At 46.5% G+C, this 27,702-nt stretch overlaps 1 protein-coding gene across 1 annotated transcript in view; it reads left to right on the forward strand.

Moving 5' to 3' along the window:
* The window catches only part of ADCY1 (adenylate cyclase 1), a 550,492-nt gene that overhangs the window by 475,451 nt on the left and 47,339 nt on the right, over positions 1 to 27,702 (forward strand). The window contains exons 16-17 of the mRNA XM_077491793.1: positions 10,780 to 10,926; positions 23,732 to 23,830. Of these exons, the coding sequence (XP_077347919.1) occupies positions 10,780 to 10,926; positions 23,732 to 23,830 (246 nt within the window). The remainder of the gene's footprint in view (positions 1 to 10,779; positions 10,927 to 23,731; positions 23,831 to 27,702) is intronic.

Here is a 27,702-nt window from a genome sequence, read left to right on the forward strand (position 1 = left end):
TCTTCTTTCTGTCATCTCTTTTCCCTTTCTCTCTTCCTTCCATCTGAAGTTGCCTTTTGATGGGCCCTTAGGACCAATTACGGTCCCTGGGATTACACAGGAGTTAAGTTAGTAGGTTACATCAAGTAGATGTAGCAGAGGGGGAAAGGGATTCACCCCTCACTGTTTCCATGTTACGCATTGAAATACATCTGTGAATTACCGAGAGCAAGAAGAGGTATTCCAGAATTAAGACTATATTATTTATGGTGTAGAGCCCTCTGACCGATACGGATAAGGATGACAAACAAGGATAACATAAACTCGCTTACTTGAAATGGACCTGAAAGTGTGCCCTGGTCTAACGTACGGTATACCAAAATAAGGGGGCATACCTTAAAATGAAATTAATATGAAATGGTGAAATGAGTACTCACATGAGGAGTATGCTGGAGAAAAGCCCTGATAAAGGGGGCGGGTGGGCGGGTATCGCGCACCGGAACCGACGAGGAAGATGGGCGAACGGCGGGTTATATACACGACCGGGCTCCTCCCATAATTTCAGGCCACCATACTGGCCTTTCTATTTATGGTGTAGAGCCCTCTGACCGATACGGATAAGGATGACAAACAAGGATAACATAAACTCGCTTACTTGAAATGGACCTGAAAGTGTGCCCTGGTCTAACGTACGGTATACCAAAATAAGGGGGCAAAACACTCAGGTAGGGAATACATTTTATTGAATCAAGACTGTTACTGGGTGAGTTTGACGAAGGCCTGGGCCATCTCAACTTGCGGATTGGGTATGTAACGGGCAAAACAGGAGGACTTCCATCTACCCAACTTTTTGATAACATGGACCGGGACCCCTTGGCGGGAGGCCGTCAAGCTGCCCCGATACGAAATGAATGTCCAGAGTAGTGGGCAGGATTGAGGTGAAGGATGCCCAGGAGTATCCTGACATGTTCCATGAACTGGGCTGCGTTGAGAGGTTTCGTGTGAAAGGGCAGAAGCGGGCCAGTCCCTGGTTGATCGGCCAAAAGGGTCAACAAGCGGGTGAGAACAGCGACCGGGCACCAGCGGTTGTAGGTATTATAGAAGTGTATGTCCGTGCCTGAGCCAAGCTGCTGTGTCTTGGAAACCGCTAAGTGTAGGATGAAGTGGTCCTCGAACCTGATTAGATGGTGCTTGCACAGCATGCGTGCCGAGGGGCTACTGCAGGTAAACTCGCCTGGTCGCAAGAAGCCGTAGAAGGCCAGATGTATGGCTGCTTGCAGGACGACACTAACGTGGAGACCGAAAGGTGAAGAGGCCAGAATATCTGACATGTCCCTGAACACTTCACCTGTGATAGGCAGCCGTTTGGTGCTGGACACGGGCCGACGCTTCTGAATGCCGCGCATGAGAGCCCGGACGGCGTGGTAAGTGAACAAGGAGGGCTTAGTAGGGTCCTGGAGGGACGTGAAATGTTGTACCCCGGCCAAGTACAACCGGATCGTATTAAAAGACAATGCCAACTCCGAATGGCAGTAAGAAATGAAAGCAAGGACTTGTTTGACCCGGGAGGACTCTGCGTTGTGAGACGACGCGAAGCGGCTAAAGGCCCTCCAGGCCGATTGATAGGCCTTGCGGGTATTGTTTGAGAGGGAGAGATCAATGAGTTGAGTTGCTGCTGAGAGGTGTGGGGCTAATCCAAGGTCAGTTGAGACCAGTCCGGGATAGCTGCTGATGTTGGTCCGGCTCCGGGCACCTGGTCAAAAAACGAAACAAAGTTAAAGCGGGAGAGGGCATCCGCCGCCTGATTAAATTTACCGGGGACAAAGGAACAATGAAGGTTGAACTGAAACAACAATGAGAGCTGGGTCAGTCGCCGCAGGAAGGACATAATCTGTAGAGACCTGGACCTGCCTTTATTAATGATCTCCGCAGTGGCCAGGTTATCTGTAGAAAAAAACACCGTCTGGCCCGACCAGCTGCGGCCCCACGTGTGTGCCGCGACTACAATGGGATATAACTCGAACAGGGAGGACGTCTCAGTGAAGCCAGGAATAGCCAGTATCTGGGGAGGCCAGGGGGCTGCGAGCCAGAGGTTGCCAAAGATCGCCGCAAAGCCCGTGGAGGCCGCCGCGTCGGTCACCACCCGAGGTGAAAGGGAGGACACGGAGGGGACGAACAGGGACACTCCATTCCAGGAAGATAGGAATTCCTCCCACATGGCAAGGTCTGCTATAGCTGCGGAATCCAGGCTGAGTACTTGCTCCGGGTCCTGAGAGTGGGACAGTAAGGCTAACAGGCGTGACACGAACGAGCGCCCCTGAGGGATGATGCGCATGGCGAAGTTAAGCATGCCAAGAAGGGATTGAAGCTGTCTCTTGGTACAAGTCCTGGCACAGGTGAAGTCCCTCAGGACCGTCCTGATGCGGGTCAGTTTATCCGGGGGAAGGCTGGCCTGCATAGTGTTAGTGTCTAGGCTGACCCCGAGAAAGGTGATGGCCTGCGATGGGCCCTCCACCTTATGCTCGGCAATGGGGACGTTAAGATTATTGAAGACTGCCCTCAACTTACCCAGATCTCGTGGAGGAGAGCCGGGTGACTCTATCAGCAGGAAGTCATCCAGATAATGAATGACTTCCTGACACTGGGCTACGTGCAGCAAGATCCATGCGAGAGCCTGCGCAAAAGTGTCGAAGAGCCAGGGACTACTCTTGGATCCGAACGTGAGTTTAGTGGCAAAGTAGTACAGCTGCCTCCACTTAATGCCATGCCAGCACCAGAGGGATGGATGGATGGGAAGAAGCTTGAAGGCCTTTGAGATGTCGGCCTTGGAAAGCCAGGTACCTGTGCCTGTTTTAAGAATGACCTGGATGGCCATGTCTACAGATGCATACTTAAGGGAGAACTCCTCAGAGGGGATAAGGGAATTGAGGCTGGGGACCGTAGAGGAATGAGGCGCTGACAAATCATAAACCAATCTGAGTTTATTAGAGAACTTGCCCTTGACAAGCCCAATAGGGCTGACTCGCCAGGTGTTAAATGGGGGCTGTACGAAAGGGCCGATGATAAAGTCCTGGTCTAGCTCAGATTGCAGCAGTAGGTCAATGGCTTGTTCATCCGTGGCTGCTGACCGTAGGTTCTGGCATTCGTGCGTGAGGTGAGGGAGAGAGACAAGTCCAGTATGAAAACCTTGCGTGAAGCCCTGGACGAGGAAGGCGGATAGTGAGGGGGTAGGATGACTGGTGAGGTAGACACTAAGCCATGAAATGTTGAGCCGGCTTAGTCAGGACCTCTTGAGCGGCTTGAGCTTGCACATCAGCCGGGGGTGAGCTCTATGACACTGGGTGCACACATGGAGCAGCCTACACTGACTAAAATTGCACGACCCACTGTTGTAATTGTTGCAGATTGGTGCACCGCCCATGGTTTTGACTGGGCGCCCAAGCTTATCGGTCTGTGGCAGGCGTGCCGGTGCCTGTAGGCCCTGAGCGGCACCCGAGGTAGATGGACCGTCTAAGGGCGGGGCTGCCACTGAGCTAGCGCACCAAGCCGCAGTATGAGTTGCTGACTGGCAGATCGCACACAGAGGGGACCGTAGCCCCGCGAAGTGGCGGCAGAACAGCTCGGTATCCATGGTGCTCCAGTCCGTAGGTGTCTGGAACTGGGAGAGCCTGGCGGCTGCTTTAGCGGAAAAGGAGCGGTGGTAATCATAGAATGAAAAACCGCCGTACTTGTAACCCAGGTCAACTACCACATGGAGGTACCGATCCAGCTCCTCCCTCCTGCCAGGGGAGGCTGAGCAAATGATGTCCCTCATCATGCCGAAAGCCAAGGTAAACTCGGTGATTGAGAGTTTCCTGTCCAGTCTGGAATCCTTGGCTTTGAGGACCACTGATACGTCCCCCCAAGTATACGCCTTGTTCTCTGCCAGCTCATGAATAGAGATGAGAAGAGAAGCCAAATTGACGTCTTTGCCCTCTAAGATGTCCTTCCTGATGTTAGCTGACACCAGATGGGACGGGTACACTATTGGTGCACATCCGGAGATACCTGCGGGAGGATTAACAACTGGCTCGGATGCTGGTACTGGCAGAGGAACAGCGGGGTGGGTCTCGAGGAGGGCCACGCGACTCTGCAGTTCTGACATTGAGGTTGTGAGGGACGACACCAGGGTGTGAAGCTGTGAGATTGAGGAGGCGATGGAGCCCAGGGAGGCCTGCTGGGCAGAAGCCTCAACCGCCGCAGGGGGAGGAAACAGGAGCCTGAAAAGCTCGGCCTTTCTGGCTGTTGCTGGAAAGGGCACGCCCCTGCGTCTTAGCTCGGCTGTGAGCCTGGGAATGGTCCACGCTCTGAAGGCCCTTTGGCTGCCATTCTCTGAGACAACAGATGGAGATAATTGAGCCGTGAGGTCCTCGCTGCCAGCCTGGGACATGGTGGCAGAATGCGGGTCTGGCGAGGCTACTAGCCCTCTGATCCGGGTTTCCTCCTAATATGGACCTATAGGGGTGACATGGATTACAAACTGGTTGGAGACTCCTAAAGAAAATACATTTTCTCTTTTTTTTTTTTTTTTTAAAGAAGGATATTTGTGCTGAAGAGCATCTCCTACCAGATGATTATGCTTACCTAAGGAGGCACCGTCCGACCAGGTGCAGGCTGGACCTACTGAAACTCGACTGACCTGAGGAGATGAAGGTGAAGTTTGTTTGAGACTCCCACCTGACGAACGGCTAGCTAACAGTGGAGGTGAGATTTAGACATGAGATGAAACGACACAATGAAAGAAACAAATGAAACCTTCTCTTCCCTTTTCTTTTCCCCCTTTCTTTCCCCTTTTTTTATATTTTTTTTCCATTTATATTTTTTTTTTCCCCCTTTTTTTTTTTTTTTGTCAACTCCATAGCGAATGAGGCTGACGAGCAAGGGCCCCCCGATAAAATCCAACATTGAAGAATCAACTGGACTAGAAGCGGGAAGCGATGAGTGACCGTGAAATGAGTGAATCTGCCATGACAGAGATCCGAATCGCCATGCCACGAACTTGCGACCGAGCACGAAACGGATTCTGGAGCATGTACTGAAATGAGGCCATTCCTGGGGCACGCCGGGACGGATTTGGTCCACGAATGTGACTATTCGTACCGGAACGTGATAGGTGAAATGAAATGAAACCCATGACAAAGACTGGAATCAGAAGACAAGCCCATGAACCTAACAGATGAATCCGGTCTTTGGAGCATGTACTGAAATGAGGCGTAGCAGCTGGGCACACCGGGACGAATCGGTGCATAAATAAATGCAACAGGATTCGAATCGGAGCGTAATAAGTGACAGAAATGATATCCCATGACAGAGACAAGATTCAACGACTGGACTGATGGTAACAACAAAGAATCCGACTCTGGAGCATGTACTGAAATGAGGCGTAGCAGCTGGGCACACCAGAACGATGAAAATGCGACAGGATTTGAACTGGAGTGTAATAAGTGACAGAAATGATATCCCATGACAGAGACAGGATTCAACGACTGGACTGTAGGTTACAAAGAATCCGTCTCTGGAGCATGTACCGAAATGAGGCGTAGCAGCTGGGCACACCAGGACGAATCGGTGCATAGAAGAATGCGAAAGGATTCGAATTGGAGCGTAATAAGTGACAGAAATGGTATGCCATGACAAAGACAAGAATCAGGGACCGTGCGTGAACCTGCAAGTGACTCAGTCTCTGGAGCATGTACAGAAATGAGGCCGAACCCTGGGGCACTTCAAAGCGAATCGGTGCACCAGAGGTGCGACAAGATTCGCGCCGGAGCGCGGCTAGTGACAGAAATGATTTGAAACGGTAGAAATGAGTGGGACTGAAATGACTTGAACTGAGATGAAACGAGATACATAACACGACTGCATGAATGATGAGACATGTTCGAACTGGAGCAGACCAAGCGATACGTGCGGACTGCTTGCTTTGTCGTAACAAGCAGTCGGCTGTGAGTCGAACGATTCGACCGATACTAATAGAATGCTCGGGGAGTCGAACGGTTTCGAATGTACCTGCGAACGAATCGCCTGACGTGGCGTGATCGACCGAAGGTGATAACGACTATATCGAAAGTAGAAACAGTGACATGAGTACGAGAGCCACAGTAAAACATTCGAGCGGTTCGTGAGTTCAGGGAATGTTTGATGGGACATTGTAATACATGAACTGAAAAAAAGGGGGTGCCGAAGCCCTACCTGCGACAGCCGGCCCGACGTGTAATCGACAAATTCGATGGGTAAGACGATACTCCGACGGCGAAACCCACGGACGCTGATGAACGAGAAGATGGTCAAGACGGAGACGAACAACGCGGGAACTCACGAACGGGCACACTGCGTCTGGTCTAGGATAGTCGGCCCTTGATATCTGACGTATCAGGTATCGCGCACCGGAACCGAAGAGGAAGATGGGCGAACGGCGGGTTATATACACGACCGGGCTCCTCCCATAATTTCAGGCCACCATACTGGCCTTTCTATATATGCATTTCCCTCCCAGCGCTTGACATATCTCTAGTGAGATGAGTGGGGAAGGCATGGATTATGAAACCTCATTGCTTGATGCTATTTCTACATTTCATAAGTTATACCGTGTTTTTTTATGGTTTACTTTTTTTTTTTCTGTCTGTTTGATTTTCTCACATAAACCTTATGTGGATGATGACACATCAAATTTAATATGAAATAATTCTCTTCTGTGCTGTAACCTAATCATCTCCGGTTGGATAGTGAGCAATTACTTTCTGTTACAACGGCAAAGGCTGATTTTGTACTTGTTAAAAGTTTTCTGAATAAAAATATTGAAAAGAAAAAACTGATTGTAAAAAAACAAACATAGCCCGCTGTTCTCTATAGGGCAGTTGGAAAGAAATGGGCTGCCTGTCCATTTCCATCCGATCTGCTAGACGATCTGCATCCGATGCAGTCTGCTTTTAACAGACTGGATCGGATGCAGGCTGACACATGTCCATTTACATCAGCCTCTCTATAGAGAACAATTGTTGGTCTGATCAGGCCAGTCTGAAAAGCGGACCTGATTGGTCTGCTCATGTGAAAGGGGCATAAGGCTTTGTTCACACAGGGCATTCACAGCGTACACCCCTGCAAGGCTGTGCTTACCTGTGCAGGCATGCACATGTGTTCTGTACATCCCTGTGCAGGCAGCCCTATTGATGTCATTTGGGATGTAGCAACTGTGTGAACAGAGCTGTTTCTCCCAATTTGACATTCATTTAGATCCAATTGCATATCCCTGAGCTCACACTGTCTGTGTTCGGGGTCGTGCACCCATACCCACACAGATGTCAGATTGGGAGCAGCTATTCCTGTGCAGCCGTTGCATCCCGATTGACATAAATGGGACTGCCTGTATGGGGATGCACAGAACACCCGTGCATCCTTGTGCGGGTACATGGCTCTCCATGGGTGTACATTTTAGTATGCCACTTGTGAATAATGCTCTAGTAGCAATTTAGCAGGAATTTTGTAAGTTATGTTGTGTTTATGTGCACTAATGATGATTTAGCTAGTTTACCGTCCCTGCTCTACGGCGAGGTGGAGTAGGGGTGGCGGTTGCTATGCAAAGCCTGTTGGTGTAAAGGTGACCCGGACTGGTTTGTAGCCGGTTCGGGAAGCCTCCTGATGAGGGCGGAGAACCACTGGTCGGCGCCAGGGGAGGGGACCCTGGCAGACCGGCTTGGATTGTGGCAGCTTTAGCCCCAGTCAGTTTTTCGGGAGGGAACGCTTAGCTCTTCTGTTCCAGCAGAGGGGCGGCCGGTACCTTTCGAATATAATTAGGTAGGAGTGACGGGAGTGAGGGTGGGACCTGATGGCAAAGGGTCTCACTAAGCTCGCTGATCTCCATGCCTTTCTGGCTGTGGTGGGGGCTGTCGTGGTCTGGGCTGGGCTGTCGGGGATGCTTTTGTTGGAAAGCCCATGGTGATGTGCCCCTGGAGTGGCAGTCCAGGGGTGCCTTCTTTCACTGTGCGTCAGCACTTTGATTTAGGCACCTAGGTCACGTCACCATTACACGCTTTTTTTACACCTGCCTCTAGGGCCCGGCCTTTTGGCTAGGACCAGAGGAATTTTTGATTCCTGGCCGGAGGGCCGGCCATTGTATTGCACGATGGCCACTTTTCACTCTCCTCTCCACTATCCCTTCCTCACTTTTTATTTATTTTATTTGTGTGTGTTTGTCACTGTTTGTCACTGCACGTTTGATGAGTAGGGTGTCGGTCCTCGGACCAATCCTGAAAGTCTCTGGGAGAGCGGACATAGGCCTTATGGCTTGGTCCAATCTCCATGAGGGGGGGCCTACCTTCGGGGAAGCCCCCACAGTACCAAGTACCTAGGAGGTTCTGTTTCGGCAGTCCTCCCGGGGAAAGGAGGGATTCCGGTTTCGTCCGGGTCCCACTTGTTGAGTCTGGTACCTCAGTCCCTGTCTGGAGCCTAACGCCCCGGGGGATCAGGGTATGGTCCTTCTTTTGGAGGACATCAGGCACCCGTCTGCACTTTTTAGTGTTTCACTCTTTATGTGTGTGCACTTTTTTTATGCACCGGGTGGAAGTTTTTTGGGTGTGTTTGCACGCCATGGGCTTTTTCAATAGAAAAATGATGATTTTAGTGTATTTTTTGTAAAAATAGCAGTTTGATGAACATTTGCACAATTATTGCGGGGCCCAAAAAATCAGTAGCTCTTTTTTTATTCTACAGGTCATGTGCTTTCAAAAATGTATGGTTTGGGGGGTGTTTTCAAATTTTGAAAGCTGTAAGTGAAAAATGTTTTTTATTTACAGTTTTGCTTTTATATTTAGTTTGAATTTAACAGGCATTTTATAAATTCTGCCATGTATGAATGCACTATTAATGATTTTAGTGCATTTTTAGCAAAAATATTGTTTTGGTAAACATGTGTGCAAATATAGCAGAGCCTTAAAAATCAGTAGCACCTTCCTTTTATTCTCCTGGTCCTATGCTTTTATAAAATATATTGTATATAATGACCAGGCCATTTTTTGTGATACGGCACTGCGTCACTTTAACTGACATTTGCAATGTCCTTTTTTTCCCACAAAGAGAACTTTCTTTTGGTGGAATTTTATCATCTCTGCGGTTTTTATTTTTTGCACTATAAATAAAAAAAGCGACAATTTTGAAAAAAACACTATTTTGTACATTTTGCTATGATAAATATCCCCATTTATTTTTTTATAAAAAGCCAATTTTATCAAGTTTAGGCTGATATGTATTCTTCTATATATTTTTGGTAATAAAAATCTTTTACTAGTAATGGCGATTTTTATCATGACTGTGACATTATGGTGGACACATCGGGCACTTTTGACACATTTTTGAGATGATTGACAACTATACAGAGATCAGTGCTATAAAAATGCACTGATTACTGTATAAATGTCACTGGAAGGGAAGGGGTTAACACTAGGTGGTGCTCAAGGGGTAAACTGTGTTCCCTGACTGTGTGTTCTAACTATACAGGGAGGAGACTGACTATAGGAGATGATGAATCGTGGTTCCTAACTATTCCTCACAGAACAGGAATTTGTGTGTTTACACACACGACCCTCTTCTGCCTCTCGTGCCTGCGATCGCTCATGGCCAGCAGTGATCACGACTGCCAGTCACAAGCTTCAGCACCCCCACAGTGCAGCGTGTGCACCTGCTATCCCACTTAAAGGAGCCAACATACAGCTACAACGGTTCGTGGGATCATGCCGACCTTATGCAGTATAATGATGGCGGCTGGTCGGCAAGTGGTTAAATTTACACCATTTTCACCAAAAAAAGGTGCAATTTCAAATGTACAAATGTTTCTTATTTATTAACTCAGTACAGGTTACGCTTTTATATTTAGTAGGAATTTACTGCAGCAGGCATATTGTAACATTTGCTGTGTTTGTATCTGCTAATAATAATTTTAGTGTATTTTTAGTGAACATTTTGCTTTGGTAAACATTTGCGCAAATATCGTAGGGCCCTAAAAATCAGTAGCACCTTATTTGTATTGTACTGGTCATGTGCTTTCAGAAAATATATGGTTTGGGGGATCTTTTACAAACTGTAAAGGAAAAATAAAAAAGCAATGGGAAATCGCAAAATGGTCTAGCCAGTTAAGTTTAAAAGTAGAGCACAGGACCTGGCATCGAGAAGGTTAAAGTGACCCCATTGTTAAAGAAAATGTTTAAATGCAAACCGCATCTATAAAAAAAGATATGATATACTCTCTTTTTTCTGCTCTGCTCAGAAGCTGAGGAATCTTCTGCTTGAGATCCAGCGGATAACCAACACTTCCAGGAGTCTTGATCTCCTGGGTTCTCTAAGAGGTCAGCATTGGTTTGAGAGAGCTGCAGAGGGCCAAGAAATATCTTTTATTAGTGATTTCAACAGGAGATTTCTCAGAGCAGAAAAGTTGTTTTGACAACAGGAAAGTTGTGTATGTCCCATCTTTTTTTACTGGTATTGATTGCTTTAAACCTTTACTATTGGCCCTTTAACAGTAAAGGGGCAACTATTTTTGTAGTGTATGGTTACCCTACTGGGAGCATTTGATTTGCTGTGTCATGTTATCTGTCCTTTTGCATACATTGTTTATAGGGCTTGTAATATGTTGTTATACACATAGTTTTCCTAAGGACACAAAGTTTAAACATAACTGTTAAATCTCACAAAGAGGGTTATGAATGTGTAGTGTTCATAGTTGCTCAAGTACAATTTTGTTAAAGACTATTTACTTTTTTTCCCTTGTAGGATCTTTATTATCAGTCTTACTCACAGGTTGGTGTGATGTTTGCCTCCATTCCTAATTTTAATGATTTTTACATTGAACTTGATGGCAATAATATGGGAGTGGAATGTTTACGACTTTTAAATGAAATTATTGCTGATTTTGATGAGGTAAGATTTTGTCTATGAAATATTTTGACTCCATATATTCAGTGCTTTAAAAATACATTTTTCGTGTTCAGGGACAGATTTATGTGGGCATCAGGGCTGACAGGTGAAAATAATGGGTCTTTTTAAGGATCTTCATATTGATGATGAGTAAGGCTAGGGCTACATGGATGATTTCTAATCTTGGAGACAAGAATCTAAAAAAATCTACTAGTACTGAACTCACTTTAATGCTACTGTAGGGATGTGTTGGGTGATTGCGAGGATATTATGAGATCATGCTCACAAGGTATATTTGAAAGGAAAAAGTCACCCATGAATTTCCCAAATGAGCAATTGTTCAGCATGTGATATCTTCCTCCTATTAAATTTAATTTAAGCTTATGGAGTAGAAGAATGGATTGAAATTTGGACGGTTGAGCAAAGACCAGCCTGTCTTTTTTTTTCCACTTGATCAGTGCTGCTGATTATATCTGGAAAAACTGATCATTGTATTCAAGCAGCGGGAAAATATCCCCGCTGTCAGAATACAATAGCTCCACGGGAGGGTTTCCCCATTAAACACTGAGTGTGTTGATTGGGGAATCAAATAATTATTATAATTTTTTTCATTCAACCCCCTGGTTGAGCAAAAAAAAATTCCATCATCTACATCCTACCTTAGCCTAGTTCCACATTGCCCATTGCAGATCTGCTACTGAGAGATGTAACTGCTCGTTGACTATTATCTCAATAGCATTACATTGGTTTCACTGTGTTGCTAATGAGTTGATGAGCCTAAGGCCGCGTACACACGGGCGGACTGTCTGACGGACTTGGTCCGCTGAAACGTGTTTCAGCGGACAATCCGCTCGTGTGTGGGCTTCAGCGGACTTTTTCAGCGGACAGTCTGGCGGACTAAGTCTTTCGGAATTTCCGTAATATTGTCCGTCCAAACTTGGTTTCAGCGGACAGTCGAGCGGACTGAGTAGGCAAGTTGGACGGACTAAGTATGGCGCATGCTCAGAAAGGATTTACACGGCCGAAGGTTGCATTGCAGTGTATTGGACGTCGTATTTCTAGTCCCGTCGTACGTGCTGTACACGTCATCGCGCAAGCTTTCAGCGGACTGTCTGTTCATCGTGTGTGGTCAAGTCCGTTCATTCAAAAGTAGGACGGACTGTCTGTCGGATTGTCTGACGGACTTAGTTAGACGGATAGTCAGGCCGTGTGTACGCGGCCTTACTGTGTAATGCCGTGTACACATGAGCGGATTTTTTGACAGCAAAGGTCCGACGGAACGAGACAATTCGATTGTGTATGGGCTCCAAAAATCCAGCAGACTTTAGAAATAGAACATGTTTTAAATTTTCCTACCAGAACTTCGCCGGACCGAGAAATCTGTTTGTGTGTATGCTAATCCGACGAACAAAAACCGACGCTAGGGCAGCTATTGGCTACTGGCTATGAACTTCATTTTTCTAGTTCGGTCGTACGTCATCACGTTCCAATCCATCGGACTTTGGTGTGATTGTGTGTGTCCAAGTCCGTTCGTTCAGAAAGTCCGTCGGGAAGACTGTCAAAGTTCGTCAAAGTCCAGTCGTGTGTACACGGCATTACTGTTAAGCCTACTTTGCTAAAAGACTAGTTAACCAGCTAGCTGACTTTGCTATTTGTTACTATTTGGTGTATGCATGCAACAGTGTCTTTTAGAAAATGTTAGTGTTTGCTGTTGTCAGTTTATATACTGTATACCTATATGTACGCTTGTTTATATTTTATGTCTATATATTTTTATAGCAATATGTTAATGCATATTTCAGATGTATTTTGAATTATAAAAAATAATGCATTTATTTCACAACATATAACAGTCTACAACGTTGGCCTAGAGTTCTGTGGTTTTTATAAAGTAATATTATTTCTGTTTTTACATGATTACTAAATGTATTCTAATCTCTTTATGTTTTACTATTTTTTTGTGTATTATATCAAATATAATACCCATATATAAATACATACACTTGGGTCTCTGTATGCGACATACAGTAAATAGATATATATACATCTATCGGTGACATTTGTACAGTGCCTTGAAAAAGTATTCACACCCTTTGAAGATTTCCACATTTTGTCATGTTACAACCAAAAATGTAAATGTGTTTTATTGGGATTTTATGTAATAGACCAACAAAAAGTGGCACATAATTGTGAAGTGGAAGGAAAATGATAAATGGTTTTCAATTTTTTCAAATTTTTTCACTTTTCAAGTGTGGGGTGCATTTGCATTCATCCCGTTTTACTCTGATCCTCCTAACTAAAATCTAGTGGAACCAGTTTCCTCCAGAAGTCACCTAATTATTAAATAGAGTCCATCTGTGTGTTATTTAGTCTCAGTATAAATACAGCTGTTCTTTGAAGCCCTCAGAGGTTTGTTCGAGGACCTTAATTAACAAACAGCATTAGTAGGGCCAAGGAACATAGCAGACAGGTCAGGAATAAAGTTGTGTAGAAGTTTAAAGCAGGGTTAGGTTATAAAAAAAATCCCAAGCTTTGAACATCTCACAGAGCACCTTTCAATCCATCATCTGAAAATGGAAAGCGTATGGCACAACTGCAAACCTACCAAGACATGGCCATCCACCTAAACTGACAGGCCAGGCAAGGAGAGCATTAATCAGAGAAGCAGCCAAGAGGCCCATGGTATAGTGCCCTGCAAAAGAATTCACCCCCTTGGCATTTTTTTGTGTTTTGTTGCCTCACAACCTGGAATTAACATGGATTGTTTGAGGATTTGCATCATTTAATTTACAGAACATGGCTACAACTTTGAATATTTTTTTGAAGCAAACAACACATAGGACAAAATAACAGAAAAAGTAATTCTGCATAACTATTCACCCCCCTAAAGTCAATACTTTGTAGAGCCATCTTTTACGGCTATCACAGCTCCAAGACGCTTTGGCTAAGTCTCTATGAGCTTGCCACATCTAACCACTGAGGATTTTTGCCCATTCCTCCTTGCAAAACTGCTCCGGCTCCTTCAAGTTGGATGGTTTGCGCTTGTGAACAGCAATCTTTAAGTCTGACCACAGATTTTCTATTGGATTGAGGTCTGGGCTTTGACTAGGCCATTCCAACATATTTACATGTTTCCCCATAAACCAATCATGTGTTCTGCTGGAAGGTGAACCTCCATCCTAGCCTAAAAACACACAGAATGGTACAGGTTTTGCTCAAGAATAGGGATGAGCCCAACACCCCCCCCCCCCCCCAATTCGGTTCTCAACAGAACCTGCGAACGGACTGAAAATTCGTACGAACTTTAGAACCCCGTTAAAGTCAATGGGACTCGAACGTTCGAAATCAAAAGTGCTAATTTTAAATGCTAATATGCAAGTTATTGTCCTAAAAAGGGTCTGGGGATCCGGCTCCTGCCCCAGGGGACATGTATCAATGCAAAAAAAAGTTTTAAAAACTGCAGTTTTTTCAGGAGCACTGATTTTAATTATGCTTAAAGTGAAAACAAAAAGTGAAATATTCCTTTAACCAGTTGCCGACCGCCGCACGACGATGTACGTCGACAGAATGGCACGAGCAGGCATGTGGGCGTACATGTACGTCCCTGCCTTCCCGCGGGAGGGGGGCCCAATCGGGTGCCAGCGGCGGTCGGAATCCGTTCAGGAGCGATCCGAGATGAGGGGGCAGCCATTCGTTCATGCCCACCCCCTCGCAATCGCTCCTGACGAATGGAAGTGCAGCGTGACATCACTTCCTCTCCTGTAATGTAAACACAGGCAGAGGAAGTGATGTAATCTCTCCTCCGTGTCGGTATTTTTCATTCCGGCACTGAGGAGAGAGGATCGGTGAGTTGCACAAACACTACACAATACAGTAGAACATGCCAGGCACACTCTCACCCCCCCTTCACCCCCCGATCACCCCCCAATCACCCCTGCACCCCCAGTCACAGTGACACCAATTGCATTTTTTTTTGCATTGGTGTCATTTGTGACTGTAATAACTGTTAGGGCAGTTAGGGTTAGCCCCCTTTAGTTCTAGGGTACCCCCCCTAACCCCCCCAATAAAGGTTTAACTCCATGATCACCCCCCGTCGCCAGTGTCACTAAGGCTGGGTTCACATTGCAGCGGTTTATGAGAACGGATGTGATTCGCACCGCACTGCAGTGCAAATCACATCCGATCTCTGTGCGATTCGAGTTCAGCCATACAGATAGTATGGCTGAATTCGCATCGCACCCGCCGCACCCGTCGCAAACTCGCACGGGACCCTTTTTTTGGTCCGCAGCAGAATCGGATCGCATGGGTGTTCACACCATGCGATCCGATTCCTGTCCGAGTTTGCAGATCGCACTGCGATATGCAAAATGATCTGGGGGTGTCATTAACATTTCACTGACACTCCCAGCAGTTCGCATAGGGCAGTGTGATGCGGGAACCCGCCGCGGATTCGTGGCGTTCCCGCATCGCTCCAGTGTGAACCCAGCCTAATAAGCGATCGTTTTTCTGATCGCTGTATTAGTGTCACAGGTGACGCTAGTTAGGCAGGTAGGTATTTAGGTTCGCCGCAGCTTTTTATAGTGCCAGGGACCCCCATATACTACCGCATAAAGCCCCCTGATTGCCCCCTAGTTAACCCTTTCACCAGTGATCACCATATAACTGTTACAGGTGACGCTGGTTGGTTAGTTATTTTTTTATAGTTTCAGGGCACCCGCCATTTATTACCTAATAAAGGTTTAACCCCCTGATCACCCGGCGGGTGATATAAGTTTGAGGGTCAGATAAGGTCTGCGTCGCCCCAGGCAGCGTCAGGTTAGTGCCAGTACTGCTAACACCCACGCGCAAAGCATACACCTCCCTTAGTAATATAGTATCTGATTAGATCTATATTAGCGTCGCCAGCAGTTTAGGTTTCCCAAAACGCATTGTTAGCGGGATCAGCCCAGATACCTGCTAGCACCTGCGTTTAGCCCCTCCGCCAAGCCCAGCCCAGCCCACCCAAGTGCAGTATCGATCGATCACTGTCACTTACAAAACACAACACACATAACTGCAGCGTTCGCAGAGTCAGGCCTGATCCCTGCGATCGCTAACAGTTTTTTTTGTAGCGTTTTGATAGAGTCGCTGACAGCCTAGATGCTTTTTTACCTGTGAGTCTCACTAGTGTACCCCTAAATTTAGGGGTGTCTACTTTCCAAAATGGGGTCATTTGGCGGGGGTTTGTGCCATCTTGGCATTTTATGGCCTTCAAAACTGCGATAGGTAGTGAGGAGTAAAATCAAAAATTTACACCCTTAGAAATCCTGAAGGCAGTGCTTGGTTTTCGGAGCCCCGTGCGTGGCTAGGCTCCCAAAAAGTCCCACACATGTGGTATCCCTGCACTCAGGAGAAGCAGCAGAATTTATTTTGGGGTGTCATTTCACATATGCCCATGGCATGTGTGAGCAATATATCATTTAGTGACAACTTTGTGAAAAAAAAAAAGTTTGTAATATTCCCGCAACTTGTGGCAAAATATAAAATATTCCATGGACTCAACATGCCTCTCAGCAAATATCTTGGGGTGTCTACTTTCTAAAATGGGGTCATTTGTGGGGGTTTTGTGCCATCTTGGCATTTTATGGCCTTCAAAACTGTAATAGGTAGTGAGGAGTAAAATCAAAAATTTACACCCTTAGAAATCCTGAAGGCAGTGCTTGGTTTTCGGGGCCCCGTACGCGGCTAGGCTCCCAAAAAGTCCCACACATGTGGTATCCCCGTACTCAGGAGAAGCAGCAGAATTTAGTTTGGGGTGTCATTTCACATATGCCCATAGCATGTGTGAGCAATATATCATTTAGTGACAACTTTGTGAAAAAAAATAAAAATAAATAAAAGTTTGTAATTTTCCCGCAACTTGTGACAAAATATAAAATATTCCATGGACTCAACATGCCTCTCAGCAAATAGCTTGGTGTGTCTACTTTCTAAAATGGGGTCATTTGTGGGTGTTTTATGCCATCTTGGCATTTTATGGCCTTCAAAACTGTGATAGGTAGTGAGGAGTGAAATTACAAATGTATGCCCTTAGAAATCCTGAAGGCGGTGCTTGGTTTTCGGGGCCCCGTACGCGGCTAGGCTTCCAAAAAGTCGACCACATGTGGTATCCCCTTTCTCAGAAGAAGCAGCAGAATGTATTTTGGGGTACAATTCCACATATAACCATGGCATGTGTGAGCAATATATCATTTAGTGACAACTTTGTGTAAAAAAAAAAAAATATTTATTTTTTGTCATTATTCAATCGCTTGAGGCAAAAAAATAAAATATTCAATGGGCTCAACATGCCTCTTATCAATTTCCTTAGGGTGTCTACTTTCCAAAATGGGGTCATTTGGGGGGGGGGGTTGTACTGCCCTGCCATTTTAGCACCTCAAGAAATGAGATAGGCAGTCATAAACTAAAAGCTGCGTAAATTCCAGAAAACGTACCTTAGTTTGTAGATGTGACAACTTTTGTGCAAACCAATAAATATACAGTTATTGACTTTTTTTTTACCAAAGACATGTGGCTGAATACATTTTGGCCTAAATGTATGACTAAAATTGAGTTTATTGGATTTTTCTAATAACAAAAAGTAGAAAATATCATTTTTTTTCAAAATGTGCGGTCTTTTTACGTTTATATCGCAAAAAATAAAAATCGCAGAGTCAGTCAAATACCTTTAAAAGAAAGCTCTATTTGTGGGAAAAAAAGGACGCAAATTTTGTTTGGGTACAACATTGCATGACCGCGCAATTACCAGTTAAAGCAGCGCAGTGCCAAATTGTAAAAGACCTCTGGTCATTGACCAGCAAAATGGTCCGGTCTGAAAGTGGTTAAATATCGTGCCTGGGGGTGTCTATAGTATGCCTGTGAAGTGGCACGTGTTTCCCGTTTTTAGAACAGTCCCTGCACAAAATGACTTTCTAACAAAAAAAAGGCATTTAAAACCGCTTGCGGTTTTAATGTAATGTCTGGTTCCGGCAATACGGATGAAAATCATTGGGGAAAATGGCATGGGTAGCCCCCCTGCCCATTACCAGCCCCTTTGGGTCTTGTACGGATGTTAAGGGGAACCCTGTACCCAAATTAATAAAAGGAAAGGCGTGGGGCCCCCAGGCCCTATATACTCAGAACAGCAGTATACAGACGGTGCAAACAAGACAGGGACTGTGTAGGTTTGTTGTGTTAAGTAGAATCTGTTTGTAATTTTGAACTGGTACATTTTTAAAGTGTAGCTCCAGTCAAAAAATCTATTTTTAAGCTTTTTAGAAAACATAGGAAAAGGTTATCACCCCTGTATAATTATTTTTGCCGTCCGTCTTTTTTCATCTCACTTTCTGTTGTCTCCTTCCATTTGCAAGTAGGATACATTTGTAAGTTGAATATTTGAAAGTAGGAGCCTGCCCTATATGCTCTGCAGAAATTTGGGCCTAAGGGGTTGGTGTTGCCACAACACTGTAAGCCCTCAAAGTGGCTCTTGGTGGGCGCTGGAACCCCCTGTTGTGAACTATTATATCAAGAATTCTAATTACATGCCATTGTAGTGTAATTGGCCTTTGGTGGTTGTGGTGGTGCTGGTGCCACAACACCGTAAGTGATCACAGTTACTCTCGGTGAACGCTGGAACAGGCCCTGCTGTGAAATATTATATCAAGAATTGTAATTACATGCACCTGTTAAACAGGGGCTGAAAAATTGGGCCTTAGTCACTGGTGCCACAACACTGCAACATCTCACAGAAAATCTAGTTGGAGAGCAGGAATGAGCCATGCTGCAAAGTATTGCATCAAAAATTGTAATTATATGCCCCTGTGGAACAGGGGCTGAAAAATTAGGCCTTAGGCACTGGTGCTGGTGCCAAGACACTGCAACCTCTCACAGATACTCTAGTTGGAGTGCAAGAATGAGCCATGCTGCAAAGTATTGCATCAAAAATTGTAATTACATGCCCCTGTTAAACAGGGTCTGAAAAATTGGGCCTTAGCCACTGGTGGCGGTGCCCAGAACCAAAAATGTTCTTCCAAGCTATCAGCAGGATCATTGAGGAGGAAGAGGATAGTCAGTCAGCATAACAGGATAGTCACTCAGCATCAGCATAGGCAGTCTTGAAGGGATGTGACAAAAAATGATTCAGCTTCAGGTGCTTGGTAGCTGGTGGTGATCCAAGACTGATTCATTTTTATGAAGGTCAGTCGATCAGCCGAGTCAGTGGACAGGCACACCCTGTGATCGGTTACAAAGCCTCCAGCAGCACTGAATGTGCGTTTCAAAAGAATTGATGCAGGACAGGCCAGTAGCTCAATTTCATACTGTGCAAGCTCTGACCAGTGATCCATCCTCAAGACCCAGTAACCCAGAGGATTTTCGGTGGGAAAGATGTCCAAGTCTGACCTTGCCCCTAGGTATTCCTGCACCATGTAAATCAGACACTGGCGATGGTTGCTGGAACTGATCATACCTTGGGGCTGCGGGCTAAAAAATTGTCTGATCGCATTGGTCAGACGGCCACCTTCTCCACCGCTCCTTCTCTGACTGACCGAAGCCTTACCAACATGTTGTCCAGGACCAGGAATTTGTAACCTCCCAGTCTCTGAGAACGTGTTGCACAGACCTTTCTGCAAGGCCTCCAGGAGATGTCTCATCCTCTGCTCCCTCTGTGACGGTCCGGAACCTTACCCTTGTACCGTGGATCAAGGAGAGTTGCCAGCCAGTAATGATCCCTCTCCTTGATCCGCTGAATATGAGAATCCTAGGCTTTGCAGGATCAGGGAGGCCATGCAGTGTCGGTTAGCTGAGGCATTCAGTCTGGAGTCCTCTGAGTCACTAAGGACGACATGATCTGCAGCCACCTCCTCCCAGCCACGTACAAGTCCACGGGTTTCTTGGGACTGTAAATCATCCCTAAAAGACTGCTGCTGATGCTGAGTGCCAGGCTTCACCTCCACGCTGACACAATCCTCCTCCTCCTCCTCCTCTTCTTCCTATGTGATCGGTGGGACAGCAGGAACACTGTCTGGATAAAGGGGGCCTTGAGAGACAAGGAAGTCCTCCTCTTCCTGCCTCTGTTCTGCCTCAAGTGCCCTGTCCATTATTCCACGCAGGGTGTGCTCCAACAGGTGGACAAGAGGTACAGTGTCATTAATGCATGCACTTTCATTGCTCACCATCCTCGTGGCCTCCTCAAAGTGTGACATGACAGTGCATGCATCCCTGATCATGGCCCACTGGCGTGGGGAAAAAAACAAGCTCCCCTGACCCTGTCCTGGTGCCGTATTTGCACAGGTACTCATTGATGGCCCTCTGCTGCGTGTGCAGCTGCTGCAGCATGGCCAATGTTGAGTTCCACCTGGTGGGCATGTCACATATAAGGCGGTTCTTGGGCAGGTTAAATTCCTTTTGGAGCTCAGCCAGCTGAGCACTGGCATTATATGACCGGCAGAAATTAACACAGACTTTCCTGGCCTGCCTCAGAACATCCTGTAAGCCCGACTAACTGCCCAAGAACCACTGCACCACCAAGTTAAGCACATGAGCCAGACAGGGCACATGGGTCAGTTGTCCCTGTCGGAGAGCAGAGAGGAGGTTGGTGCCATTGTCGCAAACCACCATTCCTGGCTTAAGCTGGCATGGCGTCAACCACCTCTCAGCCTGCCCATGCAGAGCTGACAGAATATCTGCCCCAGTGTGGCTCCTGTCCCCCAAGCAGACCAGCGCAAGCACGGCATGGCATCTTTTTGCCTGCGTACTTGTGTATCCCCTTGAATGCCTATGAACCGCTGGTTTCGAGGACAAAGCACAGGAAGAGGCCATGGAAGAAGAAGAATAGGAGGGGATGGAGGAGAGAGGTGTGTCACAACCAGTAGTAGCATTTTGGAGGCGTGGTGGCAGAACAACCTCCAACACTACTGCACCTTGTCCTGCATCCTTCCCAGTTGCCAAAAGAGTCACCCAATGCGCCGTGAAAGATAGGTAACGTCCCTGTCCATGCCTGCTAGACCATGAGTCAGTGGTAATATGCACCTTACCACTGACCGCCCTGTCCAGCGAGGCATGGACATTGCCTTCCACATGCCGGTAGAGAGCCGGAATCGCCTTCGTTGAGATAAAGTGGGGTTGGGAACCTGCCGCTGAGGAACCGCACATTGCACAAACTCACTACCAACTGAAAAGGCAGCAGTTGAAGTGCTAGCAATTTAGCCAAGCTAGCATTCAACCTCTGGACATGTGGATGGCTGGGAGTGAACTTCTTTTGATAGTCTAGCAGCTGGGGCAGGGAAATTTGCCTGCTACAATCGGTCATTGGTGTACTGCTAGCAGAGTGCCCGCAAGTACTTGGCTGTGACACACTTAATTCTACACCTTCATTCCTCCCAGTGCAGGTTTCAGAGAGGATTGAAGGTGTAGTGGGGTTAGAGATCCCAGCTGATTAGGAGCAAGGAGAGGTCCGCTTTGTTCTTTGGTGTGGGTCTTTAAGGTACACTTGCCAACAAACTGCTTGGGAGGTCAACATATGTCTGGTCAAGCATGTGGTGCCCAAGTGGCCATGGAGGAAGAAAAAAAGGAGGGGGTGGAGGAGAGAGGTGTGTCACAACCAATAGTAGCATTTTGGAGGCATGGTGGCGGAACAACCTCCAACACTACTGCACCTTGTCCTGCATCCTTCCCAGCTGCCAGAAGAGTGACCTAATGGGCCGTGAAAGACAGGTAACGTCCCTGTCCATGCCTGCTGGACCATGAGTCAGTGGTAATATGCACCTTACCGCTGACCGCCCTGTCCAGCCAGGCAAGGACATTGCGTTCCACATGCCGGTAGAGAGCCGGAATCGTGAGAAAAAGTGGCGTTTGAGGACCAGCCACTGAGGAACCGCACATTGTACAAACTCATGGAAGGGGGCCGAGTCTACCAACTGAAAAGGCAGCAGTTGAAGTGCTAGCAATTTAGCCAAGCTAGCATTCAACCGCTGGGCATGTGGATGGCTGGGAGTGAACTTCTTTCGACGGACCAGCAGCTGGGGCAGGGGCATTTGCCTGCTATAATCGGATGTGGGTGTACTGCTAGCGGAGTGCCTGGAAGCACTTGGCTGTGACACACCTAATTCTACACCTTCATTCCTCTCAGAGCAGGTTTCAGAGAGGACTGAAGGTCTAGTGGGGTTGGAGATCCCAGCTGATGAGGAGCAAGCAGAGGTCCGCTTTGTTCTTTGGTGTGGGTCTTTGAGGTACGCTTGCCAACTAGCTGCATGGCAGGTCAACATATGTCTGATCAAGCATGTGGTGCCCAAGCGGCTGATGTTTTGGCCACGCGAGATATGCTTGAGACATATCTTGCAAATAGAAGCGGTGCGATCTGATGCACTTTTCTCAAAAACAAACTTTTGGAATAACGCGCAGCGCCCTGCAGAGGTGGAGCTCTGCGGTGTGATTCAGTCGGTGTGCTGCCCTTAAGCTGGCCCCTGGAGGGCATCCTGCCGCATTGGAGATGTGCCTCCTCCTCCTCCTCCTCTCTCCTATCAGGCACCCATGTAGAGTCAGTGACCTCATCATCCCCTCCCTCCTCATCACTGGAGCAAACCTGCCAGTATACTGCAGCTGGTGGAACATGACTACAAGATTGATGTCCTTCTTGGGCTCATGCTACTGTCTTGCTGTAGCTGGGTATCATCATCAGAGCCTTCAAAACGCTGGGCATCCTCCTGGAGCATGTACCCAACACTGTGCTCAAACAGTTCGGGGGACTCCTCAGGAGGACATGGTGGGTCTAGGGAAGGAGTAACTGATGGCATTGAGACAAGGGAAGAGGCTGCGTTGGCAGCTGCTTTGCCAGTATCCTGAGCCTGGGTGAGAGAGGATGAGGAGGGCTTGGTCATCCACTCTACCAAGTCTTCAGCATGTTGCGGCTCAACACGTGCAGCTGCCGAAAATAAGGACAAGCGTGTTGCATGGCCACGTGCTGATGACGATGCACCGCATCCACGACCAGCACTGTTGCCTCTAGACACAGAGCCTGCTTGCCCTCTTTTATTGCCTCGTGACTGTCTTCCTCTTGTTGGCCTTCCAGACATACTAATGGCATGCTGGGAGATGAGTACACTAGCAATTAATGTAGCTTTAGGTGCACACTGAGCAGATGACACAGTACACCGACTGTAACTACTGCAGCTGCCTGTGATATTGGACTAGAACAACACAAGCAATTGGGGTAGCTTCAGGTGTACACTGTGCAGGTGGCACAATACACTGACTGTAACTGCTACAGCTGCCTGTGATATAGGACTAGAACAACACCAGCAATTGGGGTAGCTTCAGGTGTATACTGTGCGGGTGGCACAATACACCCATTGTAACTGCTGCAGCTGCCTGTGGTATAGGACTAGAACAACACAGGCAATTGGGGTAGCTTCAGGTGTACAATACTTTTTCAAGGTACTGTATATAGCACAAAACAATTCTCTTTTTGATCATTTTGTAATTAGATTTTAGGAAAAACACAGTTCTGGACCCTATTTAGAGATTAGTCTGAGGTTTGAGGTAAAATATTTGTTACACAACAGCAGATGTATGTTGCTCAGGTACTAAAAATTGCTTATCTTACAGACATACTGCATATAAACAAAACCGTGTCTTAACATTTGCCAAAAACTGTATTTTTTAATAAGTAAAAAGAAGAATAGTATACTGTATGTTATGCCTGTCCCCATAATTTAACTTTTACTGTAATTCATCACATTTATATTAAAGATATGGTGGCAGTATACGATTTATTAGGTTTACTTTGTTACAGCTCATGGAAAAAGAATGCTACAGAGACATTGAAAAAATCAAGACAATTGGAAGTACATACATGGGAGCTGTAGGACTGGTTCCAACAACAGGAACAAAGGTAAAATAATATTTATAAAATGTATAGGTTAGTGTACTTTTTATACTTGTATAAATTATATCTGTTTAATTAAATTAATTAAAATTAAATAAATGAATGTTTTGGGTGATGTCATTCAGAAGGAACATTGGCATATCAGTGGTTTCCACATCTATACTGCCACCTGCCAGGATACCAGCAGCTGAAGTTGTGAAACCCTCCTCCCCAAACACTCCAAACCCTGGTTTATCATTACATAATCTATCTGAAACATAGAAGCAGGATGTAACATGTAGACAGATTCACTCAAAGAATATACTACAATCTTCCATATATGTGGCATAACAGCTCTATCTGCTTACAGGGGTGAATATGATATATTTGTCACCCAGCCATTGGCTGTGAGAGCTGATCAAATGCTGGTTGTTCACCATTCCGCTCAACAGAAGCTGGTCGTTAGAAAAGTTTCTGTTGAACAGAAAGTGGTACACATAACGAAATGTGCCCCTGCTCAGCTGTGTGTACCAGGCTTTGGAAGGAGCTCTGGCCCGAGGACAGTTGGATTGTGTCAGCATAATCACCTGCCTCTGAAGTCTGTTGGTAGCGTTTGAGACAAATCTTAGTGATCAGCACTGATTACAATACAATAGTTTGTTATGGGACCCCACACAAGAAGAAAAACAAAAACAAAGCATGAGGTGTCCCCCCCCAAAATCCACATATGAGTAACCTGGCAGGCCATGAAGGTGGGGGAAAGAATGTGTGCTCCCCTCCTGAAGTATACCAGGATGAGGGTACCCAATTTTAATTGGGATAGGGGCTTCTTCCCCACAACCTTGGAATGGGGGTTGTGGGGGTCTATGAGCAGGGGACTTAACAGAATCTCAAAGCCACTTTTAACAATAAGGAGGTCCCTAGATACCACCCCCTCCCCCAATGTTAGTGTTTAAGAGGGGCATTATCCTGATCAGGGGTCAGTCTCAAAGACCAGTTGCTATAGCAGTTGCATGACTACCACCAACCAACAGGATAGGTACACAGGCAGTCACCCTGGCAGATGATGCGGGCTCACCTGAGATGCGGAGTACTAACCAGTGTTCATCAGAGCTCCTGATGGTGGACATTGATTTTGCTGCATGTTAGTACCAGGACGCAGTCTGCAGGATCGCCCCACCAGGAGGTCCAGTAGAGGACGAGCAGGTAAGGATCAAACAGAAGTGTAGTCTATAAACAAACCAAACGTCACTATCGAGTAGTGGCAGGTTGGGATCAGGCAGAATCAAAGTCAAGTAACAAGCCAAGGGTCAATAATGAGTGGCAGAAAAATATGGATGGCAGCAGGGCAGACGGCAGTGAGATATTGGCTCAAGAGACCACAATAATCTGGCAAACAGCAAGTGCAGAGATATGGCTTAAAGTGGTGTAAACCCAATGTCATCCTTTCTAAACTATTGCCATAGGGGTTATCTAAAAGGATATACATGCCTCCTGCATGTATCTTTACCTGTCAAATGCCTCCCCTCTGTCTGTTATGAGACCCGAAAAACCGCAGATTCTGTGGGTGGGTCTGTTGTCTGTAGCTCGGTGGGTGGAGTCGTGATGTCAGTAGACTCCCTGCCCACCTCTACACTCCCCTTGTTAATATGCATTTTCTCCTGTGTATTTCTTACACTGAACTTCTGCTATGATCTCTAACATCCAGTGAAAAGACGGGAAAGTAACCATATGACTTCAGCATGCCCAATTATGCTGATGTGTGGAACATCCAGTCCTGGCAGATGAGCAGAAGAAAGGAGTGGGAGGGAATTCAAAAATAATGCATGTCTCTTAGGCTAGTGCACGAGATATGTAAATCACCTGTCACTCACAGCAAGGGGGAGGATTTGACAACGTTTTTCTCTGCTTGTCAAGATTTATCTCACTGAACAATAAAAGAGGATTGCTCAGAGCTGGATTAACTCTTTGTGGCAAGACTGGGCTCAAATGACAGGACATCTTATACTCTATATTATGACATAAAATCAGGTTTACATCCACTTTAAATCAGGAAGTTCATGGGAGGAGCAAAGAGTTTAAGGTTCAGCAGAAGTTAACGCACAAAGCAGGGTTGTCCAATGGATCAGACAGGGTGCTGTCCAGCATCTCAAGTAAGTAGCTAGAAGACCTATTGCCAGACACAGCAGATATTCAAGTTCAGGCCCTGACAGGCATATTACAAGAAAAAGCAAACGGTAAATAAGCATACTGACACTTCTGACAAGTTTATTGAAGAAGAAAAAGTCCCACAAAAGTAATATCAACAAGCATGTCATTCATTAACCACCTCGCGCCCGCCCTATAGCCGAATGACGGCCGTAGAGCAGGCGCGTTCGTCCGGGTGGTCGTCCCTGGACGTCCTGATGTTTACTTCCGCAATGCGCGCCGCCACGGGCGCGCATCGCGGAAGTTCTGTGTTCCCCGGGGACAGGCAAACACAGATCGCTGTAAACGGCCAATCACAGCGGCCGTTTACAGCGTGATCGGCGTGTCCAATGGGAGATGATCTCATATGTAAACATATGAGATCATCTCTCAGCGCCGCTCTCCCTCCTCACACAGACAGTTTGAGAGGGGAGAGATGAACGGCTGCAGCGGCAGCCGTTCTGCCTCGAGTAAAAAAAAAAAAAAAAAAAAAAGTAAAAAAAAAAAAGTGCCATCCTCCCCCAACAGTGCCATCCTCCCCCAGCAGTGCCATCCGCCCCCAGCAGTGCCATCCGCCCCAGTGCCATCCACCCCAGTGCCATCCACCCCAGTGCTACCTGCCCCCAGTGCCATCCACCCCAGTGCTACCTGTCCCCAGTGCCATCCACCCCAGTGCCACCTGCCCCCAGTGCTACCTGCCCCCAGTGCCACCTGCCCCCAGTGCCACCTGCCCCCAGTGCCACCTGTTGTCAGTGCCATTTGTCCCCAGTGCCATCTGTCATCAGTGCCACGTATTAGTGCCATCTGTCATCAGTGCCACGTATCAGTGCCATTTGTCATCAGTGCCACCTTTCAGTGTCACGTGCCATCTATTGTCAGTGTCACGTGTCATCAATGCCACTTATCAGTGCCATCTGTCATCAGTGTCACGCGTCATCGGTGCCATGTATTAGTGCCATCTGTCATCGGTGGCACGTATTAGTGCCATCTGTCATCAGTGCCACGTATTAGTGCCACGTGTCTTCAGTGCCACGTATTAGTGCCACGTGTCATCAGTGCCACGTATAAGTGCCACGTGTCATCAGTGCCACATATTAGTGCCATCTGTCATCAGTGCCACATATTAGTGCCATCTGTCATCAGTGCCACGTATAAGTGTCATCATTGCCACGTATCAGTGCCATCTGTCATCAGTGTCACGTGTCATTGTCCTGGTGCTTCAAAAGTGTAATAAATAGTCAACAAGTTAGATGTGTAATTTATGTTCCTAGAACACATGATGGCGCTACCTGCATGTTGGGCCTCTCTATGTGGCCAGGCTGTGAAAAAGTCCCACACATGTGGTATTGTAATACTCAGGAGGAGTAGCAGAATTTTTTGGGGGTGTCATTTGTGGTATACACATGCCACGTGAGAGAAATAACCTATTACAATGACAATTTTGTGGAGAAAAAAAATGGAAAATCTTAATTTTGCAAAGAATTGTGGGAAAAAAATGACAACATCAAAAAGCTCACTATGCCTCTTACTAAATACCTTGGAATGTCTACTTTCCAAAAAGGGGTCATTTGGGGGGTATTTGTACTTTCCTGCCTTGTTCGGGTCACAAGAAGCGAGATAGGCCACCAGTACATCAGATGTGATCAATTTTGTGCGATTCGCACCACAGCTTGTAGACTCTCTAACTTTCACAAAGACCAAATAATATCCAC

This window comes from Lithobates pipiens, unplaced genomic scaffold (genome assembly GCF_037356315.1).
Source record: "Lithobates pipiens isolate NorthernLeopardFrog02 unplaced genomic scaffold, aLitPip1_a1.2 Scaffold_19, whole genome shotgun sequence".
NCBI lineage: Eukaryota > Metazoa > Chordata > Amphibia > Anura > Ranidae > Lithobates > Lithobates pipiens.